Source organism: Lytechinus variegatus, chromosome 19, assembly GCF_018143015.1.
Source record: "Lytechinus variegatus isolate NC3 chromosome 19, Lvar_3.0, whole genome shotgun sequence".
Classification (NCBI taxonomy): Eukaryota; Metazoa; Echinodermata; class Echinoidea; order Temnopleuroida; family Toxopneustidae; genus Lytechinus; species Lytechinus variegatus.
The window spans coordinates 8,459,230-8,472,634 of NC_054758.1; the positions used below are offsets into that span (position 1 = coordinate 8,459,230).

The window sequence follows — 13,405 nt, forward strand, 5'->3', positions numbered from 1 at the left end:
ATTAGAAGGGATCTTAGGAAACACTTAATACTATTATCATTGATTATTCGAAGCGGTTTATCTAAATTTTGCTGTGTGTTGATGTCGTTCCAGCTAATAGAGTATACAGGTAAATGATCACTGATGTCAGTTATTAGTATTCCCGATTCAACTTTGTCTGCATGTATATCATTGGTGATTATATTATCAAGCAAAGAAATTGTGTCATCCGTGATTCTGGTAGGATGGTCAATCAATGGATACATATGATGTGAGAATAATAAATTAATGAAATTATCAACATATTTCACTTTACCCACATTAAATAAATTGATATTGTAATCACCTAATAAGTAAACTACTTTATTTTCATTATTTACAATACTTAAAACATTTGAGCATCTCTCAAAAAAATCATAAATTGACTGATCTGGAGGCCTATAGATTGAACCAACAATTATACCAGAATTATTATTGACGATTTCCACAAATACACTTTCTATACAACTATCATTATGTTCTAAGTAGGAGCGCCTTGTATATTGCTAACTATTATTTACGAAAATTCCATCTCCTCCCCCTCTTCTTGATAAACGGCTAACACCTTCAAATTTATATCCATCTATATTACACAAAGGGTGTATAGTGTGCTCCCGAAACCAGGTTTCTGTGACACAAATTACAGTAGGTTTAAGTTTCACACTTTTTAAAAATAAAATTATATTATCAAAATTATTGAGTAGACTTCTTGAATTCAAGTGGATACATGAAAAGTGATGTGCAGATTTTGCTCTATTCTCAATATATGTGTTAAACTCATCAGGTGTGAAATATTTCTTACAAGGAGAAAATTCAAAATAATCAAGCGACAAAAATTCATGCAAGATGTTTAAGTCATGGTTGCAATTGTTTAGGCATTCTTTAATAAATTACAGTAGATATTAAATAGAAAGTACACATTTTCTATAGACATTTAATAGAAAATCAACTGACATTTCTCCATCCCATCCCGCCATCCTTTCATTCACCAATACAGAAATAGCTGTCATCAAACGATTATCAGAAATTAGAAAAGAAAATGATTTCAAAATTCCAAATATAGCACGAATTAAAGACTTGTCTTTGATCATGGAAACTGCGTTTTCTGCAACGAAGCCATTTTATATAATGATATTACCTGAAATGTGACTTTGAAAAGATGGACAAAATCATCATACTATTTCAAGGATTGTAGTATTTCGGATGACAAAGTTTTAGATTTTTCATCACACTCTCCTCCTACAAACAATATATCATTAGGATTTTTTTGGGGTAATTTCAATAATTTGGTCTTTGAAAAGTAAATATTTGAAAAGTAACTTTAATATCTGAAAGAACATTTCTTTTTCGTAATAAAGTCAAAAATTCAAATGTTAAAGGTTTTATCGGAGTTTCTCTGACATCCTTTATTTGCAAAATGCTCAAAAGTTCTATTGAGATTGCACAGTTGTGCACATCTTGTGCCCGAGTGAACACAAACTTTAAACGGTGTTTTCTGCTTATTTTGTAAAGCATTGAATCTTTTTTCTTAATTCAATCAAGCAGGGTTATTGGTGACATTCATTTATATGAATTTTCAAGCTCAGTAAGAATCTTAAAAATCCCTTATTGACGACATATTGTTGGTTTTGGGTTGGTAGGTAAAATTTGAAAATGCACATTTTTATCGCCACTTACTGAAGGTAGGGTTGGGAGATATATCATACTTGTTTGATGCTATTTAATAATCCATATACGAAAAACAAACGTTTCACTTGATCTCTCAAGTTATGTCCGATAACATTTGATTTGTTACACTGTAAAAAATGAAGTGCTAATTTAGCACTTACAGTGCTTGTATAATGACTGCACTACGAGTGCTGATTTTCTAGTTCAAATTTAAACTAGAAAATCAGCACTCGTAGTGCAGTCATTATACATGCACTGTAAGTCATTTTTTTCACAGTGTATGTTATCAATGTTTTCTACCAATGGCCAATCGGTTTCTAGGACATTTTCAACCAAGTGACGGTCGCCTCACCAAAACAGTTTATCCCGGTGATGACATCACGCTCTCAGTGTCTACCACTGATAGCTACGCATCAGGGACGGCTGAAATCCGGTGGAGCACCTTCTCAAACTTTGCAGAAGGATCTTTATCTCCAAGTGGAGATGGAGCTCTGACATATACCATTCGTTCAGCATCTAAGAGCGATGCAGATGTCTACGGAACATTCCAAAACAACGCAGTAGACAACCGTCTTTACAGTTTGATTCGCGTCATAGTTGGTGGTAAGTTGTTAATTTCTGTTCATTGTTTTCTGACAATAGTGCAAGAGAAGCTAAGTACATCTATTAAGAAAATCGCTGCAACACAAATAAATATTCACAATGTCACCAATCATGCGCACTCACCCATCAAATATCCACACCCACACACACATATGATGTGTACGTATATAACTTAGAAGAGTTAGAAGCAAGTAATATCTCACTTTGATAGTATGGTTGTTGTTTTTTGAAGATTTTAATTATATCATTCTTGAGTGATTAGTCCGAACATACTTTCCTACGCTAATTGTAATTTGCATTATTCATAGATTCTTTTTAAAATATCTCATTCTAAAAACGTGAAAATTAAATTAACATTAAATGACATTTTAGAATTTCAATGCTCTTTGATATATTCGCTGTGTTGTGTAGACTCAAAGATGTACATATATCATGAGTTTTAGGCCTTCAGTGGTCTGATGACCGAAAATCTTAATGTTGCTTTTCTTATAGACCACCGACAATGATTATTCCAACTTGTGTTCTACCAATATCCCAGTCACCATATAGATGAAAAACATAATTAATAATTAAGGATTGTGTTGTATTTGCCACATTTCATTTTTTTTAATAGATTGTCCCCGTGGTCGATGGAACCTACCGTTATGTAATCGTTTGTGTGATAACTGCTACAATGGAGGAATCTGTCATCCTCAATCAGGAACGTGTATCTGTCCTCCAGGATTCAGGGGCAAGAACTGTTTAACTGGTGAGTCGCCATCTCACACTCTGTAAAATAAAGGATATTATTTCAAAGTTAAAGCAATATCAATATCACAGTGGAAGATAGAAATGAACACACACGGACATTAATGAGTCTCCTATGAAAAGGAAACAACCAAGACAATCACTTCGCAAATTTGGCAGTTTGGCACAATCGTACATTTTCTCTGTCGATTGTTTACACTTCTTGGACAGACGTAAGATTGTTATAAGTCAAGTACAATCTAAAAACTAAAAAGGCCTAAAGAAAGAGAAGAGAAAAGCAATTTTAGGAAATCTATTTCTTTAGGGCATGACAGAACCACAAAACCTAGCTCTCGTTGAATACGGTCAAAGTAACAAATTTTAATCGCTCGAATAACTGTTTAAATCATTCTTTATTGCAGCATGCGGGAAACACCGATTTGGATGGGAATGCGAGATCGACTGTGGTGCTGGTAATGTTCTGGATACTTGCAGCGGAAGTCAGATCTGCCTACCCGATCCTTATGGATGCAACTGCCTCTCTGGTTATACAGGAATATACTGCGATGAACGTAAGTTCTGGAGCAATAAGCAATACGAAAATAGCGATAATTATCTATATTCATATTAAAGAGCTATTATGAAGTCATACATCGGTGTATCGGGAACGGAATACCCATTAATTAATCCCCATCAACCGTGTCTATATGATATCTAGAAGATAATACCTGCATGTATCCAGTCATCTCACCGAAATTATAATTCATAATATCTACTTCATACAAACGCATCCTGACAGATGTAAGCATCGTCAAGTGTCGGAAAGCTTTAAATGGTATATCATACCCTTGATTTTTTTAAATTAATATAAAGTGCGAGGTTTCCATATTTTTAGATTGCCCCAATGTCATCTTTTGGAATTTCCCCAGTTCCTATTGGTTTTATGTACCTTGTGTTCTTTTTTCAGAACTGAATTTGTACAAACTCATTATGCCAAGAAAATGTGTAAATAAATAGCAACTGCCTATCAAAGGAAAATTGTCATCCTTCCTGTGGAAGGATTTGTCATGAATTATCTCTCCTTTACACAATGTACGTTCCTCTTATTTTAAATTTACAGAATGTACTCCAGGAAGGTTCGGTGTTGACTGCCTTCAATACTGTCACTGTGCTGGAGGGATGCCATGTGATGCTTTCACTGGAGAATGTGAAGGAAGCTGTGAGGATGGTTGGTCAGGAGAAGGCTGTCAAGGTATGTCCAGTTGGTGGAGAGCACTAGCGTATCCAGCATCAGCTATGACAAAGAAATGTATGGGCCCATGCACAAGCGTAATAGAGTCACTATTGTCCCCAGACGATTGGGCCCATAATGCTTTGTAGGATTTGATGCTGGATTCGCGCTTGGACTGGGTCCTGTTTCATAATGTTAATTACAGTTCAGAGCTTCTGAGACTGTTCGATATCATTGTTGATATTTAACCTGTTATAGTAATTTTTCGTTTGTTATCATCATACCAAATCTTTATGATACGGGATCCAGGCTATTATCTCGTAATTTGACTCATTGAAATATTTCGCCTTTTGTGTGTGACCGTAATGTAGTTCTTTTGCTACAATTAAATTTTATAGGTTTTTACTGTTAAATACAGAATAGTCAAGTTTATACTTTGGAAAGACTTTATGGTCTACAAACTCACACATAGGCCTAATGTGGAAACATTTGCGTAGTCTTTGGGCACTGAAATTATTTTTCATTTGACAGCTGTAGTTGTACCACTGATGCATCCATCGTCATTGCACCAGGCTATAATCTAGCTGATTTAGTCAATATTCATATTGGGAATAGTGGATTCAGCTATGCAGCTCATAAGCCGTGAAACGAACTATGAGGAGTGCCTATTTTATTCCTGTTTTAAACTAACCTTTGTAGGGAATCATTTAACAAACAAGCAATGGGATTTTCTTTCAAAGCGCATTGTAGGATGCGCTATATAAGCACCTTGTCATTATTTTCAATATTTTTATCATCACAGTTACACCCATTTGTCCTGTTGGTTATTATGGAATCAATTGCACGGAGTTCTGTAACTGTCCTGATCTGTCAGAATGCGAGAAGGATTCTGGATTCTGTACATCATCAGAGGGACAATGTGAGATTGGGTTTGTCGCTGAATCACCAGAAAAGCCAGACAGATGTGCTACATGTAAGCCATTTCTACATTTTATGTATGAATAATTAAAATGATTATATGGTAGAAACTGTAGTCAGCATTGACTCTAACAGGATAATGCCATTCAAACAGTGCCGTCCAGCAGTTGTCTATTCAAGTTGCATTGTACACTCTCCAGCATTAGCTACAAATCAAGGATTCCAAGAAAGTTACAATTGCTTGACAAAGTTAGCAAAATGGTAACTTTAATTGATATTGTGCCCTGGAATGAGTGCGAAACAATTGGGTACAAAGACGCAATCTGTGATCCGAATCCCCGACTCTCTGTTTCAAAGGCAAAATTCAGAACATAAGATTTTTATATAATAAAGAAGATGCATAATTTACGATCACGATATTGAATATGTCTCTAACTCCCACAATCTTAGACGTTGAAAATGACAGGCTGACACAATGCAAATGCAATATTATAGAACAATATATCGAATTATATAGAATAGTAGTTTCACAGCATAGAGGGTTAGGTATTCATTATGCTCTCAATTAATCTAGCATTATTACCCTTATGGAACAAACACAGTGTTACCACAGTGTGTACCACAGTGTTACCACAGTGTGTACCACAGTGTGTACCACAGTGTGTAACACAGTGTGTACCACAGTGTGTACCACAGTGTGTTCACAGCGTGTACCACATGTGTTTAATATATGATTTTGGGACGTGTGGTAACACTGTGTTTACAACACTGTGTAACACAGTGTTGCCACACAGTCGCCACACAGTCCGAAACACACATTTAAACACACTGTGTACCACACGTTTATAACCACATAGTCCTTTACACTGTGGCATTCACCACATAGTCAACCACACTATGACATACACCACATAGTCCACCACACTATGACATACACCACATAGTCCACCACACTATGACATCAACCACATAGTCCACCACACTATGACATATACCACACAGTCCACCACACTATGACATATACCACAGAGTCCACCACACTATGACATGCACCACATAGTCCACCACACTATGACATATACCACATAGTCCACCACACTATGACATATACCACATAGTCCACCACACTATGACATATACCACAGAGTCCACCACACTATGACATATACCACAGAGTCCACCACACTATGACATACACCACATAGTCCACCACACTATGACATACACCACATAGTCCCCCACACTATGACATACACCACATAGTCCCCCACACTAAGGTGCTCATCTTACTGTGATGTCTACCACAGTCCACCACACGGACATTGACTACACAGTCCACCACACTGTGGTATGCATGTGCCACTAGCTCATTTACCACATGCAGTCCACTACATACCCATGCAGCACATACCATGTAGACCACTGCAACACAGGCCAACTGGAACGAAGCACAGTGTCCTGCAATCTTGACCACAAAAGTATACCATCATTGCCAATTAGTGCTGATCTCAATAGGAGTGGAAGCTAATAATAGCGTCACCAATTCAAATCAAATTTTAGAATATATCTTTCATCCTTTTGCATACCCACTTGTAAAAAAAAAATCAACACTAAAAACTTCCATCCTCCTGATCACAACAAAATTGATTTGAGAATTTGTCTGTTGTCACTGGCTATAGGTACTTGGGTGGTTGTATCATGGTAGACACTGTGCTTTGGTCCCAATCTGAAGAGTAGGGAGAGCAATCTACAAGACACGAGAAAATATAATTAGAAATAAAAAATGAAAAAATTCATTTTGTTCAGTTTAATAAACAGTAATATAATAAAAGCAACATGAAAATAACTGGGTCATAAATACAAGCACTGTGAATACAAACATGAATTTTTCTCCTCGATTTTCACAAGTAAACATACGTTGTGGAATGAAATTGTTTGGGAAAACAAGCCTGGTATGAAATATTTCTTAAATGTAAACATATTAACGGGGTACTCCAGGCTGACATAATACAATTTTAACAAATAAAGTAAAAGGAGACAAATAAAATACTGCAAATTTCATCAAAATCTGACAAGGATGACAAAGTCATTACATTTTTAACTTGTGCATTACTAGGTAGAGGTGGGCTATAGAGGGTGACATTTTCAGATCATGCTCATCACACCTTAGTTTGATGAATTAGTGCACACTGACACCATAATCAGGAAAAAAAATGAAAAAAATGTGAAATCCAGGGTGCCCTGGCCGTAAAACCCAAAAATCCAAGATGGCCGCCGGATTGCCTAAAAAAACATGTTTTTGGCCATAAATTGGTCATTTTTTCATCTTTTAGCCTAGTTTTGGTGTCTAAACCTATGTTTTGGGGGTCACTGAACTCATTTATGGTATTCATTTTAATATATTAGTGTTAAATTTCATGTTATATCAGTATTTAATCAAATTTCTACTTATTTTCTCCAAAATGCGAATTCTTACAGATGACGTGTGCATCACAATCAGCAGTTTAAGCTTTCCTTTTTTTTTCTTCTTGTCCCATGCCCATTATCCCAAATGTTATCCACTTTGTATTAAAGTAGGCCTAAGCACAATAGTTCCAGCACAGCTCCCTTTCTCACCGCATGTAATGTATCACTATTACCACTCGATCTCCTCATTACTACAAACATCAAATAGGAGCATCTCTTAACAGTCTCTCTACACATGTATTGTATGTGAGTCACACATGTGAGATATTTGATGCAGGCAATATTATCTCTACCCTTGTTCAGCATGAAGTCAAGTTAGGGCTTCGTGAAAATTTAATTGCATACTATGCCATACATGCCGACCCTGAAATCCTTCCTCAAGAAGAGTGTGGTCGGTTGTAGCAGCATTACAGGCACTGACAAAACAAGTATAGTTAGGATGGACACAAGTCATCCATGTGGGAGACCTTTAGAGTGAGGTTGCATCTGCAGGGAAAACAAAGAAGCACAGCCTCTTCAATGAACAGCAATTTGCTCAGATGGGATACACTACTGCAGTCATTCTATATCACATCCCAGAGTATGAGGGGACATCGCAGAACATCAAATCCAACAACCTACTTGTTCAAGCCTGCCATCTGTACCTTGAGTGTGACTTAATAGTCATGATAGCATTGAAGATATTGGCCTGGTTCACATACTGCATAACCCTGCAATGTGGAAGTCAGCTCACAGAATGATCTAGTGACCATCCTCCCACATCTTAATAATGATCTGCTGAATAACAAGACAGACACGCTGTCTTCATACAAGGTACCATACTCATTTCAAGTGGAAAATCCTGAGACCTTGTAGGCATTTATTTTCAGCAAGTGTGTCAGCAAGCTGCCAAAGATTTGACTATTCGTAGAGGAGGTGAGTATGGATTTATGCAAACGGCAGAAACAGGTTTTGCAGAATCTAGAGCAACTAACTCTAGAAACTCACACCAGAAGATCTCATCAATCTACCTTCAAACAATTTGCAGTGTAAGCGGAATCTGTCAAAGTTTGACAAACAAGCAAAGCTTTCTGCTGCTGCTTCTAATAGAAACTTCACTGCCAAGGGTATGTGAGATGATGTGACCTTGAACAAGTCTGGTGTAGTAAACTGGAAAAAGCGACCCATATAACATTGCAAAAATGTTGGGTAAGAGTGAGCAGAAATGGGTGGAAGAGCAAAACATCCTTTCGCAGGAAAATCTTCAGCAGAATGTGGCCCAAGCACAGCAAGCAGTAGAGTACCAGGTACATATATGTTGTTAGTGTTGTTAGTGTTACAGAAAAAAGATGGGGAGGTCCATTAACAAACATTGATGAGCTTCAGGAATGCCAGGATTCAACCAAGGTTTAAACTATGTTACGTGCAGAGCTGTCATATCGCAGACACACATCCCATCATCTAGATTACTTGGTGCGCCAACACTTGTACAAGGTCAACCAACTACCGTATGTGAAACAGAAATGAAGGTGAACTTGACTCTTCTATTGACTGGAGGAGAAACTGATAATTTCCCTGCCCAATGGGATCCAATGGGATCACACAGTATACTGCCCATTCAAACCTTGAAGAAAATACTAAGGGACTAAGAAGTGGGCATCAATGAGTTCTGCAGTGTGAGTGTGATATGGGATTACGATGATGAACGAAACTGGTATACCTAATATCGTGAGGGATATAAAATTGAGCACATGGAAAGATACCGGAACTTCAAAGATTAAAAGGGGCAGATCAGCATTAGCACTAGAAATGGCCAAAGCAAGCTGATGTACAGACAGTACTGCCGATGCAGATTCTTCTATGTACCGGTAATGTAATTGGCTCATGGGATACATCTTCCAGCAGAAACATTGCATTTGTGCTTGACAATTGGCATATCATTTTACAATTAAATATGTATACCCACAGTGGAACTGTATAGTTCTCTCTGACTGGAGGTCTGATGACCAAATAATTGGTACTTTAAAGCAGATACAGTATTACATGTAGTACTGGCTCCACAGTTACCATGCATGCCGACTCCGAATTCACTAGCCACATACAGGTGGTAGGTTTTTGGTATATTTCTCGAAGTATTGTTTAAATAAAAAAAAATTTAGTAGCTAGAATTCATTATTACCTGTAGTAGTATCATAGCTAGCATGACTTAAAGAAAATACAGAAAATAAAGTACAAAAATTGCGGTTGGGGTAGGGGTGAAAGAGAGGGAAAATTTAATATTAAATATGGGGAAAATGTGAGTTTAATGTAGAAGGTTAGGTTTTACACCAAAGAAATCATTATATTCAATTTCTTTGACCCCTAAAACATGGGGTTAGACACCAAAACTATTACAATAGACCAAAAAATGACCGAGTTACAGCCCAAAATGTCTTTTTTTAGCCGAAACGGCGGCCATCTTGGATTTTTTTTACGTTTTCGGTCAGGGCACCCCGGATAATGCATTTTTTTCATTTTTTTTTTCAAAAGTGGTGTCAGTAGGCACAAAGTCATCAAACTAGGGTGTGATGAGCATGTTCTGAAAATGTGACCTAAAATTGACCCTCTATAGCCCATCTCTATTACTAGGGCAAAACAGTGCTATGCATGTCTTCATGAATATGCAATGAGCAAGCTGATGATATCCCCACGTAATCTTTTGTATTTTATTTCAAAAAATTATATTTAGTCAAATTTTGTCACCAGATATAATAAAAAAATTGGATTGACAACTGATTTAGTTTGTAAGAAAATCATTGTGCCAACTTATTTTGTTACAAGGGAGACATGTCGTGTACACATGTAGGAAAATATGAAATGATCATGATTTTATTAAATAAAATAAGAAAAAGGAAGGTGGGGACATGACATCATTAGTCAACCTATTGCACATTCATGATGACTTGCATATGACTATTTTCACAAAATAATGCTAAGCTTGAAATACTATAACTTCGCTATTTGCTATCAGATTTTCAGCGTTTTGCTCGGTGGATTTTACTATATTTATTTTGATATGATTATTTTCAGCCTGGAGTACCCCTTTAAGGTATCTAACATTTATGAGTCTATATTCTGACAAATTTATCGTTGAGGTTGTTCTTTCATTCAAATGCAAGTATCTTCATTCGAAACAAGACTTGCAAGGTTACAAGTGATGAAAACACCGAACTAAAATAACCTGTTTAAAAGAAAAGGTTACTTGAAAAAAAAAACAAGTGGAACGCCTCTGACAGTCTCGCCTGTGTCACGCAATTCAATATAGCAACAATGCTGACTTTGAATAAAAAACAGTGATACTTGATTACCCTAATGTTCAAGTTTACTTTCAAAGTTATGAAGACATTTCCAAAATTATTACCAACATAGTCAAAGTTCTTTGACGCTAAATGACATTTGACCTTAATCATTTGACTAAAAACTAGTGCAAGACTATCAATGATACTTGATTACCCTTATATCCAAGTTTCATGAACCAGATCCATAAACTTTCAAAGTTATGACATTTAAAAAAATATCTCGAGCATGCATGGTCACAGTTCATTGACCCTAAGTGACCTTTGACCTTAATCATGTGACCTAAAACTCATGCAAGATGATAAGTGAAACTTAAATACTCATGTCCAATTTTCCTGAACTAGGTCGATAAAATTCCAAAGTTAAGATGACATCTCAAAAACTTTGGTTAAGATTTTGATAACCAAACATGGTCAAATTTTATTGACCATAAATGACCATTGGCCTTGACAATGTGACCTGAAACTCATTGTCAGTGGTACTTGATTACCCTTATGTTCAAGTTCATGAAATAGGATCATGATGATGACACTTAAAAAAAATTAACAGTTCAGATTTCAGTGCTGTGACCTTTGACTTTGATCATGTGACCTGACAGGCTGACACTAATGTAAGATTATCAGCAACTTTTGTACAAGTTTCATAAAATAGGCCCTTATATTTTTAAAGTTATGACATAAAAAAAAATCAGACCCTAAATGAACTTGATCATGCAACCTGGACACTCATGCAAGATGGTCAGTGATACTTAGTTACACTTATGTCCAAGTTTCATGAACTAGGCCCATATACTTCCTAAGTTATGACGACATTTCAAAAACTTAACCTTAGTTAAGATTTCAATGTTGACGACGACGCCGCCGTAGTCGGAAAAGCAACGCCTACACATGTAGTAAAGCAAATCCCTACCATCACAGAGAGTTGTGAAATTTCGAAACAGGAAGAAGTAACCAACATTTATTTTTCAAAAATAAGAACACTTTGCATATATTTTGCCTTTTCACACCTATAGACAAATATCAGAAAAATATGAACAAGAGCAGAAAAATATGAACAAATCTCTTGCATGAAGTGCATATACTAGCGTCCATATAGCTGCATATAAGTATTCCTTTGTATTAGTTGGAACTTGGAAACAGTATCAAACGGAAGGTACATGGCAAGAAAATGATTTGTCATAGTATAAATATAAAAATATATCAATCTGAGTTTGATGAATAGCACAAGGTGATAAAGCAGGAGTTGGAATGTCATGATAAATTTTGAAAGCACACACTATATAAACCTGAGTTGGCTGTATTAGCAGACATGTCATAATACATGAAAGACATTTTCGTGTAATATACATGTATACCCATGATCAGAATAAAATGGTTTTTTTAATGACTTGTATGAGGCAATATTAAGGCTTATTTCCAAACAAAAAAAGGTATCACACTTAAACCTGCTTTTCTGCACGTCTTCGAGATGAACGGACATCTTTCAGCTTCTGGCCCATGCGTGCACGTACTTGGCCCATGGAAGTGCAGGGAAACTTGCTTGTTGTGTGTGCTGAATATAAGAAAATGAAAGGACACAAAAACTGGCTCAAAGTCTCAAACTTTTATCAAAGACTCTACATCATTTATAAATATTAATTAAAGCCAAGTCAAGTTCCGTCTGTTTGTGACTGTTGGTTACTCAGCTGCAGTGGAGTATCTAAGAGTCACAAACATAACAAAAAACCATGCATACCCATGAAACAGGATTATAATATTAGGGGCAGATAAGTTAAAGCAAGAAAATCAAGATTTCAGGCTCGGTAATCTTATTTCTATAGTCCTACTTGATTGAAAATATCTTATGAAATGACAAGGAAGTGACTTAAAGGAAATTAAGTTCTTAAACTGGTTGATTGTCTAAGCCTTTGACTCTAATTTCTAACTTCTTTGGTCCGCCGTTCTGGAAGAAATTGTACTGGTGACAGGCAGCATCGTTGTAAAATGTAAAATGACAAGACATTTGTGAAGATCAATCACTTACTTAAAAAATTAAAATGTTTTCTATGGTTACGTAGATTCAAATCAAAGTCGGTGTCCTTTTCCTCCTTTTTCTGTTCGTTTGTTTTTGTTTCCACATCAAAACTTATTTTCACGGTAGATTACCATTTGGAGAGACTGTGCTATTCTACATGTAGTACATGTAGTTTCTCTTTCAGGGAGATTCACCCTAACCCTCCGCCTTGAAATTATTGACGAGCTTGGTAATATGAGAAATTACAGAGCATCTTCCTATTTACAGTAATTGTGATATTCTGAATTCATTTGTAGATTCACGCAAAGACAATCATTCTTGGCAAAATACACAAGAAAATGTAAAAGCTATCAAAGGGGGAAGTTCACCCTGATGAATAATTGGTTGTAATAAGAAGCAAAAAAAATTGAGAAATATATCAGTGAAGGTTTGATAAATATCATTAAA

The 13,405-nt window shown here is 36.2% G+C and overlaps 1 protein-coding gene across 1 annotated transcript in view; it reads left to right on the top strand.

Annotated features, from left to right (window-relative positions):
- The window catches only part of LOC121406257 (delta-like protein 4), a 39,400-nt gene that overhangs the window by 18,065 nt on the left and 7,930 nt on the right, over positions 1-13,405 (top strand). The window contains exons 3-7 of the mRNA XM_041597276.1: positions 2,008-2,289; positions 2,903-3,037; positions 3,438-3,587; positions 4,136-4,267; positions 5,049-5,219. Of these exons, the coding sequence (XP_041453210.1) occupies positions 2,008-2,289; positions 2,903-3,037; positions 3,438-3,587; positions 4,136-4,267; positions 5,049-5,219 (870 nt within the window). The remainder of the gene's footprint in view (positions 1-2,007; positions 2,290-2,902; positions 3,038-3,437; positions 3,588-4,135; positions 4,268-5,048; positions 5,220-13,405) is intronic.